Below are 27,458 nucleotides of genomic sequence, written 5' to 3' on the forward strand. Positions count from 1 at the left end.
GCACATGGTGGTGGGCGCCTGTAATCCCAGCTACTCAGAAGGCTGAGGCAGGAGAATCTCTTGAACCCGGGAAGTGGCGGTTGCAGTGAGCCGAGATCATGCCACTGCACTCTAGCCTGGGCAACAGGGCAAGACTCTTATCTCAAAACAAACAAAAAAAAGATTCCATTCCCTTAGGGCTTCTGGTTGATGCCCAGAAGTCAACAGGACATCAAGCATATATGCTTGCTAAGCACCTGACTGCAATGGGGTTGATCACAGCAGAACTTGTGTAACTTTGAGTGGAAGCCCTATGTGGCATCTGCAGCTGGTCTCCCGGTGGGTACAACACCCCACTCAGCCTGGGGTGCAGCTGCTTCACGATGGAAGGGGTTGCGAGAAGAAAGGCGTTGATTGCTAAGGGCTCAGTGAACACCTAAGGGCCAATGAAGGTCAGTGACAGCTCACATTCCTGGATAGGTTTTTAAAACCACTTTTATTAATTAATTGTAAGTAATACAAATATTCCAAAAATATAAACAGACACTTAATGGCGTCCTGCATTTCAAGTTTTTGAATACAACAAATTTATCAAACCATGAATCTGTAAGCAAGGTAGTCAGCATCCCATAGCCCAGTTACAGTGGGAAGCAGATCCCCTACCCTCCAAGTGGCGTCTTGAAGGGGGAAAGCGGCACGAGATTGAACATGATAAGCAAAAAAGCTCACGAGGCCCAAAGAGGAGGGTCCACTCCAGGGGCAGGCCCTACAACGTTAAAAGAATGGGGGCAGCTGGCCTGACCTCTGGCCTCCTCTTTCCTGGCTGAATGTAGATATTTACCGGCATTTAGAAAAAAGGAGAAAAAGACAGAACTAAACCCCTGTTTAGGAAAAAGGGACCGAGGGACAGCAGTGGTTAAGTAATCCACTGAGGACCTGAAGGGGAAAATGAACTTACCTTTCTCATATACTTGACCTGGCTAGGACACTAAGTGCCAGACAGCCTTCTGAGGGGACTTTCTTTCTAAATGAGGCCTCAGGAACAGGTAGGGGCAGCAGAACAGAGTAACATCCATTTCCCAGGGAAAGACTGCCTTTACACTTCCCATGCTTTTAGCACAAAGCAGCGTCTGGGCCACTGTTACCAGAGGTGAGTTTATACATTTACAAAATGCTTAAAATCTTTGGGAGGCAGAAGGAAGCTAAACAGAAGGTCCCAGGTTAACTGAAGGCAAATTCACTCAACCTTTCTAGTAAGGGACCCATGGGCCTACAGAGTGTCCCCTCTACAATGTGCAGAGTGGAAACCCTTACCTGACCCTTTTCCAAACTGGTCCTGTGTCCAAAGCTCCCCCTATGAGAGGGACACGAACATCAGGCTTTTGATTTAGAAGCCCAATCAGAGAGACACACTGTGTCCCTGAAGAGGCACCTTAAAAGAACTGAACCTGGCAGGTAGGCAGATTCCTGGCATGGCTTGAATTGGTGCTGACCAAGCATGGTGGCCTATTACCTCCCACAGACCAGTCTCAAGTGGGAGGGGCTGATGATGGGAAGCCCTAGAACAGAGTCCGAGATGAAGCAGCTTCCTCCCTGTCTTGCCCTCCAAAATTGAGTCTGGCCTGATTCCTCTGAGGAGCAAATTTTACAGTCATCCCTCACCCTAACACACGGTGAAACTGGAAACCCGACAGCAAATAATGACTAGGCTGGCTCTGGTTCACATGAATGGACCCTGGCTAGGTTTGGCTGAGTAGCTTCTCTGGGGCAAGTGGGAATGGCATTGCTGTGGGGGAGTTCCAGGTGGGCAGGCAGGGTTCTGATGGGAGCGAGGCCTAGAAAGCAGGGGCTTCATGCAGATGCAGCAGGGACACTCCCACCAAGCCATCCTGGGCTTTGGTCATGGGCCCCACACCAAGCACTTGGACAAGCCTGTTACGAAAGGGGGTGGCACACGCTCTTCTTTCATCTGGAAAAACATGGAGATCCAAGGGAGGGCGGAAAGGGTCCTAGAAACTCAAGTCAGCTTAGAGCGTCTTATTGCTTATTTAGTCAGAAGAGCCTAGCTGGGCCCATACAAAGAAAGATTTGGCCAAGGGCTAACCCTTAGGGTGGGGCTTGGAAGAGAGGCCCCTCCTGCAATATTAGGATAGCAGCCTAGGCCAGGCCTTGGGTCCAAAGCCACAGTTGGCTCTAAGGGTCTGAGCTCCAGCTTTCCTTCAAGAGATGGTATTCCTGGCTAGCATATGGGGCCCTTTTCCCTTTAGGTACACTGGGACCCCACAGGCCAGGGGAATGATGCTGGCGGAAATGACCACATGAGTTCTGGGGACTGTGTTCCACTTTGATTCCAAAGAGAAAGACAAGGCCCTATAACCTTGTAACAGGAGGCAAGGTGGTACCACAACGCTAGAGAAAGATGCCAGCCAGCCAGCCAGCTACCGCTGAGAGCACCAAGCTGCTGCTCTACCCTCTGCTTTTCTCGGAACTTATTAGTTCCTGAGGCTGGACCTAGGGTGTGGCAATGGAAGGGATAATGGGGAAGAGTCCTGAGTGGGTGGTGTCCCTGCACCTGAAGCAATTCATAAATGCTTTGTGATACCTGCCTCCAGGGAACACAGAGATGGGAATAGGAGCTCCCTCCCACCCCAGGAGGGAGGGAGGGAGGGAGGGAGGAGAGAACCCCACCCACCCAGGGAGGCCATAATTAAGGCAGTGATGCTGAGGTGGGGCTCCTTTTTGGGAGGCCCCTTGTGCTCCCAATTACAGCAGCACTTCCTCATTTTCCACCCTGGGAAAACTTCCATTTCATGATGACTTTAATTCTAAAGCATTCACTATTAAGAACCTTTGAAAGCAGGAGACACCCAGAGTGCAGGTCTGAGGGGCTCGCTCACTCCTGTTACCAGAGGCAGAAAGCATGTGCATTAGGCTGGCAAATGGCAAGAACACTCATTCCCCCTCAGCCCAGGAACAGCAGAAGTTCTGAGGCCCTCGGGAGGCAAAGCAACAGCCAGGAAGGATGAAGGCTGGAACAGACAGAGCTCAGTAGAGGATAGGCCCTGGGGGAAGACACAACAGGAAAGAGCCCTGCCCAAGAAATGGGAGGGGCTGGGGCAGCTTAGTTCTTCCCAGCCCTTGGAACAAAAGTCCTTGCACCAGCACCAGCAGAGAATCCCTGAAGAGCAGACTTATGGAAATGATCCCAAGCTCAGTTGATCCACAAGTCACGGGGACACACATGTCCACGCTTTGAGGATTTATCTTTTCCCTGCAACCCCAGCGCTGCCGACATTCATCACAGGCCCAGGATTGTAACTTTGTCAGAAACAAACCAGGCCCGACACTCCGTGTTTAGAAAGAGAATTTTAAAACAGAGTCAAAAGAATGGAAATCAGTTATCTGTCCTCTTCCCGGGCCGGGAGAAAACCTCCTTCCCCACGTTTGAGACTATGGCTAGGTGGTGAGGAAGGCAGGCTCAGCACCCCAGCCTTGGGGAAACATAGAAAGGGCCTGTCCCAGGCACTCAGCTGGATGCAAGCACAGCCTTTGGGCCACAAGACCTGATGGCCACTGGGTGCTGGTCTGGAAATAAGTCCTCATCTTCCCAGAAATGTGATCTTTTGTCTGCAGCAGCTGGCTGGAGAAGGATTTCAGAAAGGTGTGTGCCTGGAGTACCCAAAGGCATACCCTTCCTTTATCCTTGGCATAGGCCTTACAACACTGAGGAAAGGCCATGGTTTGGCAATGGAGCCTTCAATAGTCTTCATCCCTATAGAACTCAGTGGCTCTTAGGGTGACAGAGGAGACAAGCTAACTTGGGAAGAGTCTTGGTCTTTCAGCTTCTCCCCCACTGAAACTCTATATGCTGGGGCCACAGTTCATGGCAAAACACACACACAAACACACACTCTCTCAAACACACATCTCAACAAGGTGGCGGCAGGTAGCTCTGGGTATCGTTGCTCTGGCATTCGCCCACTCGGCATCTAAGCTGTCCTAAAGCTCTTTCCAATTACTTCTCACTCTTTACGGGCTGTGTGGTGAGGCACTCCAGCTTCTACTCTGTCACGCTGATCAAAAAGGCACAGTGTGGGAAAGTCCCCTACTGGGATGGCCGTTGCTTGGAAGCAGGGCAGGCTAAGGGGCCCGCAGCTGCCCAAGGCTGGTGTAGACGTCCTCTGCTCCGCTCAGCTCCTCAAAGATTGGGATCAGGTTCAGCAACTCAGTGTCTGCCATGTCATCAAACCAGGACTGCACAGGCACCTGGTGGGGGGAAGATGTGGTGTCAATCTCCCAACTGCCGCTTCCTCGTCCCTCACCCCAGAGCCCTAGAGGGTGGCTGGGTCTTCCTGGAGGGGTGTACTTCTCTGGTGGAACCCACAGTTCCAGTCTGCTTCCTCTCCCAATCCCTACCGTGGAGACGTGTCAGGAGCACTCACTGCATTCTCAGGGTGGAAGATGTAAGAAGCAGGTGAGTTGTCCAGGATGAGGGTCTTCCTCAGGTCCCTACCCAGGCGGCTGAGGTCCTTGACGTAGCAGCCCTGGTGGAACACGCAGGACTCACGGAATAGGCGGGCCCGGAACACCCCACACCTATCCAGCAGGTCTGTCACAGGGTCGGCATACTAGGAGGAGAGAAGATGCCTTAGTATGGATGCAGTCCTGGTCCTCCTGTGGCACCCTAGGGACCAAAAGGGAGCTGCTGGACCACCCCTGTGGCCACACACCCACTCCTGGTTCTTCCCTCTCACCCCTAGGTACCTTGGCCAGGCTGGCAGTGAAGAGAACACATTCAAAGAGTTCCCCCATACGTCTCAGGAACTCATCCACATAAGGCCTCTTGAGCACATACACCTGAGGAAGAGCAGAGCAGCCTGTTGGAAGCCTCCCTGTGATGAAGCTTTGCAGTACAAGGTACCTTCACCAGTTACAGAGAGCAGCAAGGAGCTCTCAACCCCTGCAGCCCAGCCTCTTAAGACTACCTGGCTGGAAGCCTGCGGCCCCCTGAGGGGGGGGTCTACAGACCCCAAGAACTGGCTGTATCCCCTCACCAGGTTTCCAATGGATCGGTGGTCCCAACCTCAACCTGGCGCAGGAAGAAGTGCATACACCTTGTCCCAGGAGCCATCTCTGTTTCCAGCGGCGGACCATCAGCTGCCTCCAGAAACAAGTAATCAAGAATAGGCCTCACAGATGGAAACAGCCTATCCTGGATTACTTGAATCCAGCCACAGCCTCTATGGGAGCTTTCTGTCCTTGGCTCCAACAGGACAGTCTGTCCAGGTCACGATCAGGTAATGAACTGCACCAGGGAGCAGTGACTTTTTCCCCTCAATGGCCCCATTCTAGACAGATACCCTGCCGACTCTTGCTCTGCACCAGATTTTGTGCTTGCTTCTGCCAGCCACCCCGAACACCTGCGTCCACCTTTACGATCTTGCACATTTTGGCAAGTCCTTTGGCTACCTGACCCCCCATCAGTCTGCACTCTATTGCCTCCATGACTGTAGCCTACACAGGTGCTACCAGAACCATTTCCACAAAGGTCCTTTTTCTTTTCTTATTTTTTAGAGATGGGGTCTTGCTGTGTGAGGCCAGGCTGGTTGTAACTTGTGGGCTCAAAGCGTTCCTCCTGCCTCAGCCTCCCAGAGTGCTGGGATGACAGGTGTAAGCCACGGCGCCTGACTCCCAAAGCTCCTTTACCCACATAACTCCCGAGCTCAACGAGAGTCAGCCTGCCGTGACTCTCCCTCCTAGAGTGGGCCTGAACTGGCCACCAACTCACCAGACCCCTCAAGAGCTCTGCAGGAACCCTCTGTTCTAGGCAGCCACAACTTAGCTTCTGTTAGCCTGCCATTCCTTTGACCTCCAACAAGCCCCTTCCTCATCCCAGCTATTCATCAAGTCTGGCATCCTTTCACCCACCTTGGGCAGGTAGTGCTCCCTTATTTTAACCTCATCCTTTTAAAAATTATTCATACCCTTCCTTGTTAGCCAGGAGTTCACAGTGTGTATCTGTTTGAAAATATGCCTTCACCTGTTCTACAAGGGTTTAGCACATCCCTATACCCTCAGCTAGACTGTAAAAGGGCTGCTGGACCAAGCCTGGGCCTGACCGGGGCCTGGCAGGTCTTCTGGGCAGGCAAGCTGAGTAAATGGTCTTTCACTAGCAATGTCACATGATCCTTAAGCCGGGACTGCCTGGGCTGCAGGCTGGAGCCTGGTCCGTTTAGATTTGAGTGCTCTTTACATTGACAGACATACATTGAGTACTTCCTCAGGCAGAATCCAATGGAGGGCCCCAGGGAAGGCAGTCAGAGAAGGCTTCACAGAGGAGGAGATGTCTGGGCTGGGGAGGAAGAAAGTCACTAGCTATTCACAGTGGGGGTGTGGGGGGGGGAGCATGGGCAAGAGGGCATTCCAAGCAGAGAAAATGGTTACTACTGGTTTCCTTGCCTGTTACAGGAAAAGAGATACCTGGTTAAGGTATCTTAACAGGTATAGATACCTTTCTTAAGGAACAGAGAAATGTAATAAATCATGTTAACAGTGCTGGCCACGTGACAGGATGGTGGTTAACAAATGATAGCTATTATTATTATTATTAAATAAAATGTAAACTATTTTTTTAAACAGCTTGGTTGCAAAGAGAAAACAAGGGTGACAGCTGGAGGGGATATGGGCTGAAACTCTTTTTTTAAGATGAGAAAGCCTTGAGTGTGAAAGATACCAATAAAAAGGGGAGGCTGGAGTTATAGAAAAGGGATCAGCTGACAGAACGCAAGCCCTGAGACGGGTGGAGGACCCCAGTACACGTGGGGCAGAAGGCAGACCCCCCCACCCTCTGGGCTGGGTGTGGTCGGGCTGGCAGCTCACCTGGTGAGTGGTCCCTTCAATCTCTATAGGCACTATGAAGTCAGCATTGTTGATTGGCTGGAAGGCAGAAAAGTTAATGCTGTCAGCATGGTGGCAAAGAAATATGAGGGCCCACCATAACCCTAGGTGGGTGGGGAGAAACAGATTTTAGAGACTCCTGGAAGTGCCTCTGGCCGCCCCATTAAGGGGTTCTCACCCTAGTTCAAAATGTGATATCCCATTCTGGTTTTCCCTACTCCTTAGCACCTCCACTCTGACAAATTCTACCTGAGCTGAGAGTTTTGGGGCCTGAGTTTCCTGATGAGACAAGCAGGGGCAAGGGCCAAAGGTGATTCAACCACTCTTTTAGGCCTGCCCTGCACAGAGCCCTGGTGGCTGTCTGTGCTATGTGGCTCAGGGGCAGATGCAGCCTGTCGGGAGTGATTGGAGATAGCAGCCCTGGTGGCACACACAGGGTTCCTACTCAACAGTCTTTAGTGGGGCCTCTAGATACCTGTGACACCAGGGTGGCCAAAATGCCAGAGGCCTGGCCTTTTCCCTTCTAATCGCTCCTCTTTCCTCACCTTTAGGCTTCCTTACACAATTGTTGTCAGATTCACAAAAGGGCCCAAGATGAAGGTAGGAAGGGTTCCCCAGACGTTGAGTTACCTTAAATGAGCTATGCACAAGGGTTTCATCGAGGTCAATGACCACACAGATCCTTCCTTGATCTTCCTCTGTCACCTCTGGGAGCAGGCAGGTCCCTGGGATCTAAAACCAAGCCAGGTTGCTGAGATCTGCCCACCAAGAAAGCCCAGTTGTACCCCTTGGCATAACTATGGGAAGAGCTGGGCTGTTTGTGGAGACAATCACCAACCCAAGATAGGCACCTCTTAAAGGCCGGGAAGAGAGAAGGTGGAGTTGTTTCATTGCTTTCAACCTCCCAATGGGACTAATTAAGTGATCTGGACATTGGAGGTGGTGGCCAGGGCTGGTGTGGGATGGACAGCAGCTGTGGGAAGAGGGCATGGAGCACCAGCTGTCCCCTAAAATCTAATGCCTTGCACACAGCAGGCCCTCAACAAATATGGGGAATAAATGGCTTCGCAGGTCAGGGAGGTGGCTGGCCAGGCGTCACAGGGTCCTGGCTTCTGAGTACTTACCAGGCCAGAGTCACGTACCTGGTAGAATTGGTACTGGAGACACTGGAGCAGATCCGACTGAGGAAGAGAAGGAGGCGGTCAGCGCCATCTCACCGCCCTTCCCACCCCATTCAAACCCGCTACTTCTGTCTTAAGCCTGAAGGGCAACTTTCTCCTGCAGACCCAGCCACCTGGAAGCTCCTACCATGTGAAAACTTACTTTTCCTAGGAGTGGGGCAGGAAAAGGGAAAGGCTAGAGCTTCCTTTCCACATTAGGCCTGGTGAAGGATGAAGAAGACAAGTGTCCCTGTTCTCAGTTGACACTGCCTCTCAATTGGACAAAGTGAGGAACAGGGAACTCAAGTAACTGATTCAGGGACACAGAGTCGAGGCAGAACCAAAGTCTGAATTCCTCACAGTGGCAAACTCTCGCTAAGTCCTTAAACTCAGCTTCTCTTTGAGAATATGTTGTTTTCTATGCACTCCTTAGGGGTTATATGGGGGAACAAGCCCTACAAAACATCAAGTAAGCCACACTGTGGGTACCCAAAATGTGAGGGGAGGGAGTGCAGAGAGATCAGCAAGCCTCCCCACCCCAATTTTTGCTAATATAAATATTATGACCGCTGGGGGCAGGGGCTCACACCTATAATCCTAGCACTTTGGGAGGCCAAGGCGGGCGGATCACCGGAGGTCAAGAGTTCGAGACCAGCCTGATCAACATGGAGAAACCTTTTCCATCTCTACTAAAAATACAAAATTAGCCGGGCGTGGTGGCACATGCCTGTAATCCCAGCTACTCGGGAGGCTGAGGCAGGAGAATCGCTTGAACCCGGGAGGCGGAGGTTGCAGCGAGCCAAGATCATGCCATTGCACTCCAGCCTGGGCAACGAGAGCGAAACTCCGTCTCCAAAAAAAAAAAGAAAGGTTACGGTTTTAAGTGTTCTTAATGAAAACTCTGAAGAAAAATTAAAATCCTAGCACTTAGATAAACAATGTGGCATTCAGTGTACTGCCTTCAAATCTGTGTCAGCAGACTTTTTTCAGAATGCTATATAATTACACACTCTGCCTTTTTACTTAATGTTGCAAGTCAATACTTCTCCATGTTATTGAGAACTCTGTAAAAGCTAATCACTCAGTAATACTGTCATGTTGTATTTTATTTAACCATTTCCCCTACTGCAAAATGCAGTGATTTTTCACTGATGTATGTCTTCAGCCTGGTCTTGAGAAAAAGGAAGGACAACCAGACCTCAGTGTTTCAGAGAAGTACTACTGGCTTTTGGGGCAGAATAATTTTTGCTGGTTGGGGCTGGCCCCACCTGTGAAGTACTAGACATACCCACAAAATCCCAAATGCCTTGCGTGAGTACAGGAGAGAATTACTGACAGGAGTTATTAACAGCATGGTAGTTTCAATTCCTTGGTTCCCTGTAAGTCAGGTAGAACTTGGAAGTTAGCTTTGCATAGTTGAGAACAACAACACAGGCTTTAGAGCCAGAGAGTTCTAAGTTCAAATCCTGACACTACTATTTATCAACCATGAACTCTTCAGGTGCCACATAAACCCTCTCCATAAACCCGTATCTGCAAAGTGTAAATCCTGTGATCTCCTTACAGGGCTGCTGGCTAGATCACATGAGACAATATATGCAAAGCACCTTGCCTAGTTCCTGGAACCTGGAAGGATCAGGATCACAGGGGCCGTCAGAAACCACAGGGACATCTGAATGGCCCATACCGCAAAGGGGAAGGGACAGAAAGGAAATGAACTACTTATGGAAGGATAGAGGAAAGGCCCCTCTCAGCCAGAAATCTTTGCAACCTCAGGCAAGGCTTCCTTGTCTGGTTGCCATCATTGGCAGGGATCTCCCACTAACAGTCCCTTCTTTGCTGGCATCTTACCACCCCGACCCACCTACCTTAGCAATGGTGTTTGCTTCCTCCTTATACGCGGCGAGCTCAGTGGAGGAACTTGACTGGCCAACATGCTGGGCGCGAAAACAGCAGAAAAGGGCCTTGAAAATGTTACGTCCACGAGGCTTCTTAGGAGAGGACTTGGAGACCAGGCCTAGGGTGGACAGAATGAGAAGCCTTAGCTCTAGGGACATCAGTTTCTGTCCACAGATACTACCATGCCCATAGCTCTTCCAGTTTGTAAGCTCTACTAGGGCACACAGTATACGGCTGGTGAACAACCACATACAGTTAACAGTAAAACATACATGTTTATTCCAGCCTTTTCTCTTTAAAGCAGGAATGTCAGGAATCTCCATTCTCTGGGTTGGGAGACCTGAGCTACAGAGCATTTATTCTTCATTCCATGGGGGAAGATGAGGCCAGGCACAGAATCAAGGTGTTCTGCTGCTCCAGCTGCAGCCCACTCAAAATTAATTCACGAAGACAAAAATCCTCCCTAACATCAATTCCCAGGAAGGCCATCAGTTCCAGACAACGGAGTAACCTGGTCCCCTTCGAGTTAGTGGAGCTGTAGTTCTGTTCAGCATCAGCTTCCCTAGATACTGGGTCAGGGGAGGCAGAACTGAGCCCAATTTGCCTAAAAACCTCAGGCTAGAGGCTGGGCGCGGTGGCTCACGCCTGTAATCCCAGCACTTTGGGAGGCCGAGGCAGGTGGATCACGAGGTCAGGAGATCGAGACCATGCTGGCTAACACGGTGAAACCCTGTCTCTACTAAAAATACAAAAAATTAGCCAGGCGAGGTGGCAGGCGCCTGTAGTCCCAGCTACTCGGGAGGCTGAGGCAGGAGAATGGTGGGAACCCGGGAGGCGGAGCTTGCAGTGAGCCCATATTGCGCCACTGCACTCCAGCCTGGGCAACAGAGTGAGACTCCCTCTCAAAAAAAAAAAAACAAAAAAAACAAAAAAAAAACCCCTTCAGGCTAGAAACAAGAGACCAGGAACTACAGAGCAGCCCCAGCCCCAAGGAAGAAGCTACACTTTTTGTTCACAGTCTTGTCTTCCTCCTCCACTCCAGCAGCTCTCTTTAAGGCCCCCCCACCCCCACCCCAGGATGGGGAGCCTAATTGGTAAAACACAAGATACCATGGATTAGCCCCTTGGAACACACATTTGCGGCCTCAGGTTCTAGGGTGATAGCCTTGCTTCTGGACTGAAGCTGCTTAGTCCTACCTTGATAATTTGGGTGGTGGAAACAAAGTCATTTTAATAGGAGACTTGGCAAGACATCCCCAGAAAGGCCAAGCAGATACGGAAAAAAACTATGAGCATTACAGGATCAACTAGAAACGGACTTAAGGATAGCTTTTGCGCTGGGTGTGGTGGCTCATGCCTGTAATCTCAGCACTTTGGGAGGCTGAGGTGGGCGGATCACTAGAGGTCAGAAGTTCGAAACCAGCCTGGCCCACGTGGTGAAACCCCGTCTCTACTAAAAATACAAAACAGCTGTGCGTGATGGCATGTGCTTGTAATCTCAGCTACTTGGGAGGCTGAGGCAGGAGAACTGTTTGAACCCAGGAGGTGGAGGTTGCAGTGAGCTGAGATCATGCCACTGCACTCTAGCCTGGCTGACACAGCAAGACTCTGTCTCCAAAAAAAAAAAAAAAAAAAAAAAGATTATCTTTTGCAAGTTCCTTCTATAGATGAACTTTTCTGACGACTGTTGAGCAAGAGTGGAAAGCTACAATGTGCACTGTGGCCAGGAGGTGGCGCTGCACAACCACTCACAGAATGGTCCTTGGTCCCAGGTCTCTTCTCCAGAGGGTCTTGAGTTTCCCAGAGCCTGAGCAGATGGGCCTAGTGATTAAACCCAAGCCATTCCAGTTTAAAGCACAGGGCAAACTACTGTGCAGAAAAATGGATGCCGGAAATGCCTCTGTCTTTGTGGGGGAAAAACGAAAGCAGAATGTACCACGAAGGACAGACAAACTGCCCTGTGTTATTACTTGGGACAAAGATGAAGGGAAGAGGAAGACAATGTGGTAGGGGCTACCCAGGAGCAACACACCCAGAAAATGCACCAAGGTGACCCTTGCAGAAGTGGATGATGGGAGGGCCATATAACATCCAGTTACTGGGTTGCCAGTGCCCCCTGGAGAGGAGCAGGGGAAGATCAAATTATTCCCCAGGACCAAGGGTGGGAAAATGGCCTTTACACAGCAGTTGGACAAGTACAGTCAGCATCACCCCCTAGGATAAGGGACTCAGCTCTGTCTCAACAGAAAGGCAGAGGACTTCCTGCAGGTGCAGGCTCACCCTCCCCTGCTGGCCGGTCCAGAGCTTGCTCTCTCTCTCTCTCTCTCCCTCTTCCCTGGGTTAGGCCAGATTCCTTAACATTGGTATGGCCATTGGAAACCTTTTAGAAAATGACTGGGCCTTTCCAGCAATTAGCCTAAAAGCCTAGACATCACTTTCAAGCTCCTGGCTCTGGAAGAGGAACCAAGATTTCCAGGGACAGGGATTTTGTCATGAAGTTGTGCTGGGGACATCCCCCAGAGCCCTTTATCAAGGAGAAAAAATTCAGAGCAGAGCCCAGCGCTCAAAGAGACCAGGATAAGCTGGGCATGGTGGCTCATATAGGAGGACTGCTCAAGCTCAGAAGTTCAAGACCAGCCTGGGCAACACAGTAAGACCTCATCTCAAATTTAAAAAGACAGGCCGGTCGTGGTGGCTCACACCTGTGATCCCAGCACTTTGGGAGGCCGAAGTGGGCAGATTGCGGGTTTGAGACCAGCCTGGCCAACATAGTGAAACCCCGTCTCTACTAAAAATACAAAAATTAGCTGGGCACAGTGGCGCACACCTGTAGTCCCAGTTACTTGGGATGCTGAGGCAGAAAAATCGCTTGAACCCAGGAGGCAGAGGTTGCAGTGAGCTGAGATCGGGCCACTGCACTCTAGCCTGGGCAACAGAGCGAGACTCCAGCTCAAAAAAAAAAAAAAAGGGAAAAGAAAAAGAAAAGTCATCAAGACAGAGGTTCCTTGGACTTTCCCTATTTCTATGCTGAAATTGGAGGGAAAGGACAGCTTCCCCACCTGCCTGTATGGCTCACATTAAATTCTAAGCCCAGGGACTCAGGGCAGACGCTGACACAAAGCTCCAAGACGAAAGCTGAACCATTGCTTTCCGTTTGGTTTATGGTTTCTTCATGCAGAACCACAATCAGAGGCTTAACCCGGGCACAGAGCCTTTTTTAAAAGGCCACACAGCCTGGGCTTTTCCTGAAGAGAGGCTGTCAGGAATGCACTCAGCATCTTAGTGACAGACGCTGTGAAGGCTGAGTAATCCTGAGAGGTTGGGGGGGGCAGTGAAAGGGGCAGCTGGCTGGGGGCATGGAAAGGCCTGGCTTGTGCCCGCTGCAGGGAGCCCAACAGGCAGAAACGCCTCAGTCCTAAACAGGGAGGGAGCTTGGACTCTGCAGGAGATGAGGGTCTTCTCAAAAACACAATGTGGCCGGCAGCCCCTGGGCCTCTGAGCCCACAAATGCCTTGAACTTGGGGGCAGGAGCTTGAAGCAGAGTACCTCAGACCCACAACAGCAAGGTCAACACCTCAGGCATCCGTCATTCCCCACTCCCCTGATGGGGTCCTGCTTCCCTCCAATCCTTTTCCAGGCTGGCTGTCCTCCTTACCTTTCTAAATACTACTCCAGAGAATTCATCAGAATGCATCAGCCTCTCCCAGCATGGCTGCCTCCCTGCAAGGCCCACAATGGCCGCAACTCAGTGCATTCATCAGCCTCTGTGACCCTCTGCGTACCAGGCACTCAGTAACTTTGGCTGAGTAAATGACTCCAGGGTCCTCCAGGGCCTGTCACGACTACAGAGCCAGGACCTGGGGAAGCCCCCACTAGTTTGCAACAGCCCGGAAGAGTTAGATAGAAAAGCCTCCTTTATGTGAGGAGAGGAAGGTGAACACTGAGGGAGCTGGGGCCCTGAGGCAAGCCACTGAGTCTTTCTAGGCCACCGCCATGTTTACTGAGCATCACGGATGTGCCAGGCCTGCGTTAGACACTTGACATCATTAGCCTCATTTAATCCTTACTATTAACACTTTGGTAGGCACTAGTTCTCCACTTTACAGAAGGGAAACTAAAGTACAGAGAGGTTAAGTAACCTGGCTCACGGTCATGCAGGTAGTATGATAGCAGAGCCAGGATTCGAACCCAGATCTGCCTGAACCCAGAGCCCAGGCTCTTAACCATTACCCTGTATAGGGTCTCATACACATTTACTCATGCAACAAATGGGAGGTGTAGGGGCACTCTCAAGGTCTCTTCTGGATAACTTTTTTTTTTTTTCTTTCGGAGACAAGCCTCATTCTGTTGCCCAGGCTGAAGTACAGTGGTATAATCATGGCTCACTGCAGCCTCGATGTCCCAGGCTCAAGCAATCCTCGTACCTCAGCCTCTCAAGTAGCTAGGACTACAGTCTTCTTGGGAACTTTTGCTCTCTGCCTCTCTAGGATGAGCTGGTAAAGGACCAGTCTGGGGTCTAGCCCCTGCCCCTAGCCCCAGGTTTTCTTGGGCAGGCTGCCAAAGTTGGAAGGGGTAAAACAGCGCAAGGTTCTGGGATTCCACTCCAGGGAATCCACCCCCACCCCTGCCTGGACCTGCTGTGACCAGCAGATACCTCTGGGAGATCAAGATAACAATGGGGGGAGAGGAAGAAGGAGGGGCTGGAGCCAGGAGCTTTGGTCCAAGACCTGCATTGTTCCTTGGGTTTAAGGGTGAGGGAACCACAGAGTTCAGAGAGGGATCTGAAACTTGTGTCAAAGAGCCTTTCACATGGCTCCTTTCAGCCAGCACTCAGCATTGTGTCCTTGACAGCCAGGTGCAGGCCAGCCCCTACCCATCTGTGTGTGATGGGGAGGGGTACAGCCTGCCCTTCCAGGAGAGGAACACTGGGCACAAGATGATTTACAGGCCCACAGGGATTTCCTTCTTTAAAAAAAAAGAAAACAGAGGCCAGGCGTGGTGGCTCATGCTTGTAATCCCAGCACTTTGGGAGGCCGAGGCAGGCAGATCACCTGAGGTTGGGAGTTCGAGACCAGCCTGACCAACATGGAGAAACCCTGTCTTAGCCTGGAGTGGTGGCTCACGCCTGTAATCCCAGCACGTTGGGAGGCCAAGGCAGGCAGATCACCTGGGATTGGGAGTTCAAGACCACCCTGACCAACATGGAGACACCCGGTCTCTACTAAAAATACAAAATTAGCTGGGCGTGGTGGCGCATGCCTGTAATCCCAGCTACTCGGGAGGCTGAGGCAGGAGAATCGCTTGAACCCGGGAGGTGGAGGGTGCAGTGAGCCGGAGATCGCACCATTGCACTCCAGCCTGAGCAACAAGAGCAAAACTCCGTCTCAAAAAAAAAAAAAAAAAAGAAAGAAAAAGAAAAAAAAAGAAAGAAACCCCGTTTCTACTAAAAATACAAAATTAGCCAGGCGTGGTGGTGCATGCCTGTAATCCTAGCTACTAGGGAGGCTGAGGCAGGAGAACTGCTTGAACCCAGGAGGTGGAGGTTGCGGTGAGCCAAGATCACGCCATTGCACTCCAGCCTGGGCAACATGAACGAAACTCCATCTACAAAAAAAAAAAAAAAAAAAAAGGATGGGGCCTTGAACTCCTGGGCTTAAGCGATCCTCCTGCCTCATCCTCCCGAAGTGCTAGGATTACAGGTGTGAGCCATTATGCCTGGTCCGCACAGGAAATTCATTGCACATGGTTTCCCCAACCAGGAAGGACAGGACTCCAGCGGATGCCATGTAGCCCCAGGACAAGCTGCTTTCCCTCCTTCATTCCCTGCTACCCTCTGTGGACATCCAGCCCTCCTCTCCTGCCCAGATGCAGACGTGCTTCTGTCTTCCCTGCCCCAAACATTTGGTTTGGGGCTAGATGTCTGAGAGGACCAGCACAGACCCAATGAGGGAAGCAGCTCTGGCTTAAGAAGAAAGTGAGCTGGTGGCTGAAGACAGGGAAGCCAGGCCAGCCCTCCAGCTCACTGCTGCGAGGCTTCCTACTGAAGCGGGGTGTGAGGAGAAGAGGGGATGTGAGGAGTATGCCCCCACTGGGGATCATCAGGGCTGAGGTCCGGGCTCTGCCAGTTACTGACTCAGCCACACAGCCTTCTGGAGCCTTAGTTTCCTCATCCATAAACTGGGATAACAGCAAGCCCTCACTCAGGACTGAAAGGATAAACGAAGTTAGAGTAAGGCACTGTGCGAACTCTAGAGCTAAATGCTGTGCTTGTTTTAATTAATTATCCAAGGGGAGAGGACCACTAATTGGCAACATCATGGGCCTCATTCCAGGAGGCCAGCAACAGCTCAGGAGCCCTCCCACCATCATCACGTGGATGAAGCCCAAGAAGACGAGGGAAAGGTGCCTGAGAGCTCTACTATGAGCAGGTTTCAGAAAGTCAAAACAGCCCCTATACCTTCTCCCCAATCCACAACAAAATTTGTTTTCCAGCTCACAAACTCCCTGACTAGGTATTCTGTGAAAAACAAAAGCAAGTAAGACTGTTTCACTTGAGACAAAAATCACCATCTCCCCTGGTATTCACCCCCACCACCCTCAAGAAGTACCAGGTGAGGACACTATTTGCCTCTGCCTCTTAAGAAGCATATGCATGGGCCAGGGGAGGTGGCTCAAGCCTGTAATCTCAGCACTTCGGGAGGCCGAGCCTGGTGGATCACTAGAGCCCAGGAGTTCAAGACCAGCCTGAGCAACATGGCAAAATCCTGTTCTACAAAAAAAAAATTAGCCAGGTGCACCTGTAGTGCCAGTTTGGCAGGCTGAAGTGGGAGAATCACCTGATCACCTGAGCCCAGGAGTTCGAGGCTGTAGTGAGCTGTGACTGCACCACTGCACACCAGCCTGGGTGACAGAGTGAGACCTTGTCTCAAAAAAAAAAAAAAAAGCGTGTGCATGTACTAACATGTGAACACATGCACACATACACACAAATGAAGACCAGAGTGACCAGGGCAACAGTATTTTTAATCTTCTCCTGAAGGTCAGGTCCAGATACCACTTTTGTCAACAACACAGCTTTGTGTCCCAGCAAAGGAACTTCTCACACATCTGCCTGGCATTTGGCAGAAGGTAACCTCTGAGGCAATCAGATTTTAACAAGCCCATTCACGTAGAAAGTTGCTTTCTTTTTTGGTTCATCCCCAGAAGTACTTCCTTCCCCACCACCTCCCATCCCCCACAGCAAAGGACTTAGCCTTAGCCTGGCTATCACTATAAAATGGCCCCTCTGAGGGGCCTCCTTCCTCTCAGCTATTGGAGGAAGGAGAGTATTTGGAGCATTTCCGGCCCTTCTTGGCCGGCTGCCTGAACCCTGCAGCCAAGACACATTTGACTGGGACTCCCCCATGGAGAGAAGTCCTCCCAGGTCCTCTGCAAGGGGCATCTGTGCCTTGGCTATGGACATACCCTAAAGTGCCAGGTGGACGGAAGAGCTCCTGGGACCAGCAGGTGAGTCGGCAAGGAACAAAAGAGGGTGGGATGCCTAGGTAGCCCCCAAAAGACTGCAAACAATTGGGAGGGTGTACTGCTTTCACACCCGGCCACTGACACTGTTCTCTACTGCTAACAAGTAAGGCAGGGCCGGACCCAGCTTAGCACTGGCTCCCAAAGTTCCAAAAAGTAACTAACTGCATGGACATTTTTTGAAAAAAGCAGTTTTACACTTTGGGAGGCAAAGGCGGTGGGGATCACTTGAGATCAGCAGTTCGAGACCAGCATGGCCAATATGGTGAAACCCCATCTCTACTAAAAATGCAAAAACTAGCCGGGTGTGGTAGCGAGCTGCTGTAATCCCGGCTACTCTAGAGGCTGAGGCACGAGGTGGAGGTTGCAGTGAGCCAAGATCATACCACTGCACTCCAGCCTGGGAGACACAGTGAAACTGTCTCAAAAAATAAAATTAAATTAAATTAAATTTTAAAAAGCAGTTTTAGCCATGCTGTTTGGTTCATACCAGCATGTTGTATGCTGGTGCAGGGAGGGCACCAGCAACTGGGGCAGTCCTACCTAAGCCAGTGTCTCCATTAGTTCCCTTTCCCTGGGCAGGAGAGCTCCCTTCATGGCTGTCTCTTCTTTCAGACCTGAGTCCTTAATGCCACCTGTGGGGCGAGGGTCACAGGTCACACACTTTCTTGTCTCTCCCCCTTCAGCAGTCTGTTCTCTGACCTCAGCTAGAGAGGTCAGAGGACTCGGTTTTGGGAGCAGGGGACTTCTGGCAACTTCTAAAGGATGCTGATTTCAGAATCAGCCTCTAAAGGAGTTATTCCCAAAACACCCTCCTGGGCAGCTCTAACATACTTTAAAAACGTGCTGGGTTGGGGTGGGCCTCCAGAAGTAGTAGGTCCTGGACCAGAGACAGAGGAGGCATTTCCTCATAGACAAGTCAGCTGCAGGCTCAGCCCTGCAAGCCCCACTCCAGAGGGCTCTTGGGGGATGTCAGGAAGTGATATAATAGCCCACAGGGGAGCAGGGACAAGCCTGAGATGCCATCCAAGAAAACTCAAAGGGCTGGATCCTGCCCCTGCCTCAGCAGGAGACCCTGCCCTATGTAGCACCAGCCAGAGCAAAGATTGTAAGGGACTGGAAACCACACTTGCCCACCTGGAGTTCAACCCCTCCGTCCCCTTAAGGAGGTGTAGAACAAGCCCGTGTGGGAGGGGCTACACACAGACACCCTCTCAGTGAGTGTTTCAAGTTCCTGCCTTGGTGCTGTGCCCTTGACTCCTGGAATGCTTGGATACAGTTGAAGCCTAGGAAGAATCCAGTGCTTCTTTCCCTTCCAGGTATGTAGGCCTGCTTTAGGTTGATACAAACGTGAGCTGGAGAAAGTAGTGAGGACACAGGACAAAGCAAGGGTATCTGTTCTGACCAGGAAACAATACATAAGGCACCTAGACTTGAGTTCGAATCTAGGCTCTGCCATGTGTAAGGTATGCAGCCATGGGCCTCAGTTTCTTCATCTGCAAAACGGGAAGACTACCTATTTCTCAGTGTCAGAATTACAAGGAGCTCAGGGAGAGTCCTGGTCCTAACAAAAGCTTGGTAAGTGTCAACTGCTACTCATTAAGCATAGAGCACTTTCATACTCCTAACCTCAGTCCCCGTTTCAAAATGTTCACATTAAAGGGACCATAGAGATTTCTTCTAACTCATTTCAGAGGTTACCTCATTTCAGAGGTAGTAACGGCCAAACCGGAAATGATGTTTTCCGGGACTCAACAAAAACCAATCACTTGCACACACACATACACACTCATTGAGGCTGGCCAACCAGTTCCTCCTTCATGTGGCTGGCCTCTGCAGAAGGACTGGAAGGAGTCTGCCAGGGAGGCACCCATCTCCAGGGACATTCGCCTTCTCCCCCTACACCCCTCAGCTTCACCTAGGACCAGCCAAGTTGTATAGGTGAGTCCACTTGAGAAAGCACTGATCTAGACATCAGGAAACCCAGCTCTTGCTCCAGTTCAGCTTCTCAACAGTTCCGTGGCCTTGCTAGGGCACAATTCTCTGGGGTTCAGTTTCCTCATAAGTCAATCTGGAAAGGTTTCCCCTGCATGGTCCCTTAAAAGGTGGCTTTACCTGAAGCATGCACCTGAAGCATGAACTCAAAGGCACTCAAAAAAGTGAAATGCCAGACAATGCAAATGTCTGGCTGACACTAGCCATGTACCCTTGGGCAAAGTCATTCCCCTCTCTCTGTGAAAGTTTTCCTTATCTGCAGGGTGGGCGCGGTGGCTCACGCCTGTAATCCTGGCACTTTGGGAGGCCGAGGCCGGCGGATCACGAGGTCAGGAGATCGAGACCATCCTGGCTAACACAGTGAAACCCCATCGCTACTAAAAATAAAAAACAAATTAGCCAAACGTGGTGGTGGGCGCCTGTAGTGTAGTGCCAGCTACTCCGGAGGTTGAGGCAGGAGAATGGCATGAACCCGGGAGGTGGAGCTTGCAGTGAGCCGAGATTGTGCCACTGCACCCCAACCTGGGCGACAGAGCGAGACTCCTTGTCAAAAAAAAAAGAGAAAGTTTTCTTTATCTGTTAAGTGAGGTTAATTCCTCTTATCGGAAAGGAAAAGTTGTCAGGAGAACTAAGTGAGATACTAGATACAAAATGCTTGGAATAGTACCTCGCCTATGGCAAGTACTCTATAAATACTGGCTATAACCTTTACTGGGTAAACAAGGATGGATCATTACTCTGTCCATTTACTCTGAAAACTTTAGGACTCCTCTTGAAGAGCCACAGATCTTTAACAAACAGTAAAACTGGACTACCAAGAGGAATTTTCCTGCTCGGAGCAAAACAGGCAGTTGGGGCCACTGCTGTGCCTACCTGGCTCTTCTCCAGGGGCACCTGTCAGAGCCACAAGGAGCATTTGGAACACATGCATGCCTGACCCACCTGCCCGTGAGCTGATTCAGTAGATCCCAGGTGGGGGGTCTGTATTTTTAGCAAGTGTCACAGGAGACTCTGATGTGTGTCCCTGGCTGAGAACCAACAACTAAAGGTGCCAGGGTCTCTGACTAACCCAGGGCTAGAAGGCAATTCAGCCAAAGTCCCCTTGGCCCCTCTCCCCACCATACCTGACTGGCTCAGTGTTTCTGCAAGCCTTGGAGGACTCATGCCCAGGATCCGGTTTTCTTCTCTAGGGATAGTTCTATGTGATGTGAGACAGAAAACCTGGGTCTGCTGTCTCTACCTGCAGGCCCCTGTTCCTGTGAAAGAGGGGTCCTAGCTCTATTCTGCTGTGGGAACAGAACAGCTGGGATCTACTATCCAGGAAGCTTTCCACAGGCAATTTGAGCCTTTCCATGAGTCTGCTTGGCTCTCACTGGGACTGGGGCCATATTTCTTCCCTGGGAAAAGTGCAGGTGGGAAAGTGCAAATTCAACAGGATGGAAAAAGCTATGGCAAGAAATAAAAGAAAGTATAGAATAAAAAGAGAGTAACAGCAAAGTCTGATTTGGGGGGATGGGGGTTGGGGAAGGACTAGAGCACCTAGGAGGGAAATGGAAAGGTCAGATCCACTCAGAGATCAGGTTCAAGGCTAACTCCTAGAATAGCTAACATAAAACAGGGCATACACACTTTTGCCTAGAGGGAGGCTGTGGCGCTCACTGGAGTACCCTGTGATAACAGATCCTGGTGCAGGCATACTCAGACCTGAAGGGCTGGGCATTTTGCCAAACAAAGAAACTCCATTCTATTTGGTCTCTGGTCCAGAGATGCTTCCAGTTTTAAGAAGTCAACTTATCCACTTTAATTTCTAGTATTTTATTCGTAAGATTTGCATGTTAATGTGCTCATCTGCATCCCAGTTCAGAACTACTCCTCCATTTCAGAAGAGAGAGGGAAATATGTCAGGGCCACACCCAATCCCACGTCCCCAAGACAAGCGAGTTAATTCCATGCTTCCCAGAGCTGGCTAGACTAAGACAAGATGAAAAGCAGATCAGTGCTGCTTTTGTACTTTCTCAATGTTGGACCCCAAAACCACAGCAAAAAACATATAGCTTAAGAACATCTATTTCTCTTCAAACCCCATTTTCTTTTTCCCCTCTTACTAAAATTACCTAAAAGAAACCTCAATTTCTCTGAATTCATTAACTCTCAAAGCAAACAGTGAGAGAATGTAGCATACAGTTGTCTTGAATATTCGTTATATCCATATTTGAGAACCTCTAAGGAGGTTTAGACTTTAGAGATTTAGACTTTAGAGACTCAGAGGGGGCACATGCCTGGCCTTCTCCCACCCCCAGATGCCCAGGCATCAGACACAATGGCAAAAGTCCCAAAGCCCAGGCAGATAAAATCACATCCCAAGTCACATGACACAAAGAAGGGGTCTGTGCAGCAAGGCTCTTTGTAAGCCTCAGAGGTTGATCCTTCCAGAAGGCCCAAGCCCCCACAGTCAGTGTCCCCTCTGACCCCTGGCCACCTGTCTTGAAAACTAAAACCCACAAGACTACGTGCTGTTTACACAGTGTCCTTGGGGGAATGGAGGAAGGCGAACAGAGTCGTCTCACTATGTAAAAAAGGAGGACGTTAATATTTATCAAGCACCTACTAGGTATAATAGAAGAGTAGATATCATTATTACTATTTTATAGATAAGTTACTAAAGTGATTTATCAAGTGATTTATCAAGTCTCACTGTGAATAGGAAAAGAAGGGATTTGAACCCAGGTCTGAAGCAATTTTGCTTCAGAAACAATGCTTTGAAGTAACAATGAAAACTTTAACCCCGACCCTGGTCCTACTTCATCCAATCTAAGAACCAAACTGACCATGATGGGAATAAAAGACAATACTCCAAATTACCCAAAAACTACCAGGAAAAAAAAAATGGAGGAGGAAGAGGAAGGGAAGCTATGTATTGATATGTACACACATACACACATAATCCCATATATATTTACATATTGCTTTTGTTTCCCATACTTATTTATAAACACTTTAATTCTCCACAGGTTGGGAGCATCAATTCACGTTGGCTAGAAATGTGACTTCTTTAGTATTTACCATTTTAACAAAATCCATGATAAGTGATTTGGAAGGTCCCACGGAGAGGATGAAATGACACCTTTCTGTTACCCAGTTTCTTTAAGACCTCCATGGTTGAGAAGAGAGGACAAAGGAACACCCCCACCTCTGCCATCCTCCGAGGGATTTTTCACAGCAATTCCAGTGCTGCTCAGTGGAAAGCTCCGCAAGTCAACTGCAAACCCCCAGCCCCAGACGTTAGACATTTACAAACTTTGTTGCTGATTTATCAGCACTCTTCTGCGATTTTGAGGGCAGGAGCAAACACAAGCTTAAGTCACCACACAGGCTCCACCCCTTACCCCAAGATGGGGGAAAAACTCCAAAGGAGATGCAGGAGGGAGCCTCAGCAGTCACTGTGAGAGCACAAAGAGGCCAAGACCCAGGGTAGGCAAAGGAAGGTGAGAGGCACCAGCAGGGCAGGAGGAGGAGTCAGCTATAAACATGGAGGCTTCCCGCCCCCCACATAGCAAGCTATGGAAGGAAGCTTCCAGCAAGATTCATGTCTAAGCTTTTCAAGTTAAAGTCTTGGCTACATCTACAATGAAGGGTGCCTGAACAACTTCTTGAGGGAATAAGGCAGAATTTCCCCCTTATGCGGATAACAAAAGAGCTAGCCACCCTGAAAACTTGCCACATCCCAATTTTCAGAGATGGCCAGTCTCTCAGAAGAATCCTTGCGATTAGCTATCAGAACCTGTCCAGTTCCGCATGTGAGAAGGTAATCCAAGGCATCATCGAGAGGAAGGGGCATCAGGATTCATGGGCAACAAAAAAATCTCTGATTCCTCCAAAAGGCGTGTGGGTCAGAGAGCTCCCAAAGAGGCTGCCTCCACCAGTTCTCATTTCACGTTGGGAGGTTACAGGGTGGGTCTTGTTTTCTTGGCTTTTCCCCATCTAATCCAAAAGCCAAGGTCACAACCTCTTAGCAATGGGGTGACAATCTCATATAGAGCTGCAGTAAACAGCCATTCTTGCCAAGCTGATATTAACATTTCTTTTTTCTTTTTGATGTTACACACAATCCTGTCCTTGCTGTACCAGAAAGCCATTTCACCCATCTGTCTGGGAAGATGATCCAATTTTGGTGCTTTTATCATCAATGCTTTCAGCAACTTTGTTCTACTTCCCCTACTGTAATTACTTTTGAATCATCAACACACCCAGACAGCCTTAAACCTCAGAGAACAGAATGCTAAAAAAGAAAAAAAAAATCTGCAATGGCAAGTAACTTCACTAAATAGCCACCCAAGCTAGGAGCAATTTGTTTCTTTCCAGAAATTTACTTATTAATAAGTACCTCACACTCCTTCTTCCCCTTTTTCCAAAGGCAGGCAAGGCATGGAGATGGGATGTTATGGACAGGAGGGAGTGGGGAGAAGCAGGAACTCCAAAAGGAGCTAATTAAAACGTCTGCTTCCCCAGTCCCCCAGCTTTTGTTTTTTGTTTTGTTTTGAAGATGTAGGTTTTGTTTGTAAATGATGTGGGACTGAGAAAGCTGGCTGAGTGGCTGATGGGTGCCTAAGCAGCCCAGGAAGAAAGTATGCCTTCTCTGGAATGCAATCAAATTACATGGGGAGGGGCTGGGGAGGGGCCGGGCGCGGTGGCTCAGGCCTGTAATCCCAGCACTTTGGGAGCCTGAAGCGGGCTGATCACCTCAGGAGTGAAGACCAGCCTGGGCAATTGGCGAAACCCGTCTGTACTAAAAATACAAAAAAATTAGCCAGGCGTGATGGCGCGCGCCTGTAATCCCAGCTACTCGGGAGGCTGAGGCAGGAGAATTGCTTGAATCTGGGAGGCGGAGGCTGCAGTGAGCTGAGATCACGCCACTGCACTCTAGCTTGGGCAACAGAGTGAGGCTCCGTCTCAATTAAAAAATAAAAATAAAAAATTACATGGGGAGGGACAGACTCAGTGGCTGCTGGCTTAAACCACACACACAAAAAAAGGGAAACATTAACTCCAAGAAAATCCAACACCAGCAACTTAACACTGCCAAGCCAGTTGCTTTGCTTTCTGCTGTTATCTATTCTGTGGCCTGCCTGCCATTCACCCTGGTGGATGAAACTTCCAGCTCTGATTTCTACGATGCCCCGGCGCAGTCCACCTATCCCTTACTCCTTGCGTGGTCTCACGATGCCCAAGGCACACTCCAGAGCACAGGGCTCCTCCCCCTATTCATCACCACTGCCCCCTCTTGAATCCCCCCACATCTGGATTTCTTCCCCTCTGGCTAGTTCTTAGGGCCTTTTCCTGGGATGAGTTTGGGAAGGGAGTGGGAAGAGTCAGGAGTGAGCTATGAACACACGCAGCCTCCCTCCCTTTTTCAGCCGTCAGCACAGTTGAGCAGCCAGCAGAGGCGGTGAAGTTGCCGCCTGGGTCACAGTCTGGTTAGTGATGCAGCCAGGAGAGCAGAAATCATGGCAACACCGAGGTCAGGGAGGCCGGAGCCTTCTGGGGGGTTGGGATCTGAGTAGGCCAGGCTCATCCCTCCTCAGGGCAGGCTTATTTAAAGTCCGGCCAGTGATGCAAGAGGAACACACTGCCCCCTCCCCCACCCCTAACCCCCTCCCAGCTCTTCTCATTCCACTGGGAAATTTGGGAGAGGCTGACACCACCAACTCAGCGTCTTTGCTCCTAGGGAAGTTGGGGGAGCTCCTTGGAACGTGAACCCCAGGAATTAGTGACCTGCTGACTAATGTTGCCAAACGGGTAGACGTGGGGCACACAAGGCCCCGAAGCTGGCCGCCCACCAGGCTCTAGGCCTCAGTGTGTTCAACTGCAGCACCGGCCCCTCGCGCTCTGAGGAGGAGGGGCGGGAGCGCTCCGGATTCCGCCCCAGGAGCCAGCTCCCGCCCCAGCCTCCGGGGCCAGGTGGCCCGGGTCCGGCGGCTCTCCAGAGAAACGCCACACTCGTCCTTACATCCCGCGGAAATTCTGCCGCTATTTTGGACACATTCCTCAAGGCCAGAAGAACGTGGCGGAGGGGGAAAGAGTTTCGAGTCCCCCACTGTGACCAAACTAAGAGGTTCCACCCTCGCTCCCCAGCTTTCTCCCGCCCCGGGAGAGGCCTCGGCCGCCGCCTCACCCCGGCGAGGGCCTGCGGGCCCCCTCGCGCCTCCACCTGACACTCTGGAAGGCGGGGGCCGCCAGCCCCTGCCCACAGAGAACTCGCACTTTTTCGCTGCGCGATTCAGAACCACGCCGGGTCTGATGCCATCCGGCGAATTATGTAACCAGGGACACCGCTCCCGAGCTAAACAAACGCGGCTCTGTGTGTGCAGCGGCGGCCCCGGGGGAGCGCACCGGGCAGGGAGGGGCTCTGGCCGGGCCTCGGAGTCGGGCTTGTTTGCTCAGCGAAACTAGCCAGAGGCAGCCGGGAGGGAGCCCGGCGCCGCCAATGTCCCGGGGCCCGCGCTGAGCCGGGGACCCGCCACGTCTGGTCTGCCAGGGCCCGGGCCCCTCCCCCACCGCGACCGCCCCCGCCTCCAAGAGGTGAACTTGGTCCCAAGTCCCGCCGGACGCCGTCACCGCCAGCTAGGTGCCGGAGCGACCTCGGGCTTGGGGGGCCTGGAAGTACTGGATTCCAGTCCCGGCTGCGTTCCATCTGGGGGTCCCTCCGTCACCTTCCTAACCCCTCCCCGCGATCCCAGGGCAGCCGCGCGCGGCTGTGAGGGAAAGTGACGACCCTATCCCCCAACTCCGAGGGGACGGACGCTGAGTGGCCCAGTGCTTCGAGAGCGATCCCTCCGTCTCTCAATCCCGAGGGGAGGGGTTGCGGGAAAGGGTGACAGCTGCGCCGAAGACGCCCCTTCCCCTAGGGCGCCGGGATCCCGGGTCCCGTGCAGCCCCCACGGAGGTCTGAGTGCCAGCCGGGATGCGGGGGCGGATGGACCGAAGGGGTCCAGTCGGGATCACTGGCTCTGAGCCCGGGAGGTCAAGGGCCGAGACCTGGGGTTCGGGGCTATGCTAGCCCCCTCCTCGCCCGGGGGCGACGCAAAGTTTTGGGAAGTTGCTGCCCCTACCTTGCTTGGTGAGCACCAGGGCGTCTTCCCTCCGCGCCTGGGTGATGATGGAGCCGTGTTCCATCTAACAATCCCGCGGGCCCGGGCTGGCTGGGCGGGAGGACGGGCGGGCGCGCGGGCTGGGCTGGGCTGGGGGGCCTGGGCGGGGGCCCGCTCCAGCTCCCGAGATTCCGACTTCCACAGCTGTTCACATCCCCCCTCTCGTTTCCTCCCCGGGCCGGGAAGGTAGGCGGCCTGTACAGAGGGCGGGCGGCCTGGGCAACGGCTCCCCCGGGTGCCCCCGGCCCCGATCCCCCGGCGGCAGCTCCGGGCTCCTCAGTTTGGGTCCAACATGGAGAATCCGGAGCGAAAACAAGAGGAGGAAATGGGACACGGGGCGGTTTCCAGGCTCCCCCCTCCCCTCCGTACTCCAGATAAACAACCCGCGGCTGCAGCGCCCACCCCCGCGCCTCCCGGATCTCGACTCGGCCTCTTCACGGCCCACTGGAGCTTCCCGCTCCGGGGCTGCGTCCTAGGCCCCGGGACCCTCCACCTGTGAGCGACCGGGGCTTCGGACAGTCCGGAGCTTTGCTATTTTGTTACGGAAAAAGCGAATCCTCAAGGGGGGTGGGGTGGCGGGCGGGCGGGCTGGCGGGGGAGACTTGAAACCGCTCCGGTGCTCCGATTGGCTCTCTTGGAGAAAAGGGGCGTGGCCCCTCCTTACTATGCGGTGAGAGGACCTAACAACATTCCAGGCGCCACGGCCACGCCCCCGGGCCACTCCTCCATCGCCAGATTGCGGCCTCCCAGTCTCCTCGGCCACACCCCCTTCCCAACTATTTAAAAGGCCACTCCAAAGCTCACGTTTCTGTCCTCAGTGCTGGGGTGTTCTTGTCTCGGTGGCTGCACTCGGGGAAAG

At 51.6% G+C, this 27,458-nt stretch overlaps 1 protein-coding gene across 1 annotated transcript; it reads right to left on the reverse strand.

Moving 5' to 3' along the window:
- Positions 1-448: 448 nt before the first annotated feature.
- Positions 449-27,149, reverse strand: CTDSP2 (CTD small phosphatase 2). Its single transcript, XM_025403569.1, has 8 exons — positions 26,561-27,149; positions 9,905-10,053; positions 8,019-8,057; positions 7,507-7,608; positions 6,859-6,915; positions 4,744-4,836; positions 4,422-4,607; positions 449-4,245 (listed from the first exon to the last, which is right to left on the reverse strand). Exons 1-8 carry the CDS (start codon positions 26,622-26,624, stop codon positions 4,120-4,122), a joined length of 816 nt encoding a protein of 271 aa, XP_025259354.1. The 5' UTR covers positions 26,625-27,149; the 3' UTR covers positions 449-4,119.
- Positions 27,150-27,458: the final 309 nt, after the last annotated feature.

This window comes from Theropithecus gelada, chromosome 11 (genome assembly GCF_003255815.1).
Source record: "Theropithecus gelada isolate Dixy chromosome 11, Tgel_1.0, whole genome shotgun sequence".
Taxonomy (NCBI): Eukaryota; Metazoa; Chordata; class Mammalia; order Primates; family Cercopithecidae; genus Theropithecus; species Theropithecus gelada.

What these genes read in the sequence shown, in the direction of transcription:
- CTDSP2 (XM_025403569.1), bottom strand. Translation starts at nt 26,624, where the DNA reads ATGGAACACGGCTCCATCATCACCCAGGCGCGGAGGGAAGACGCCCTG. An exon ending in TCCAGTACCAATTCTACCAG is followed by an intron (nt 7,609 to 8,018) that starts GTACGTGACTCT and finishes GCTTGGTTTTAG; the next exon opens with ATCCCAGGGACCTGCCTGCT. An exon ending in TTGTGCATAGCTCATTTAAG is followed by an intron (nt 6,916 to 7,506) that starts GTAACTCAACGT and finishes TCTGCCTTCCAG; the next exon opens with CCAATCAACAATGCTGACTT.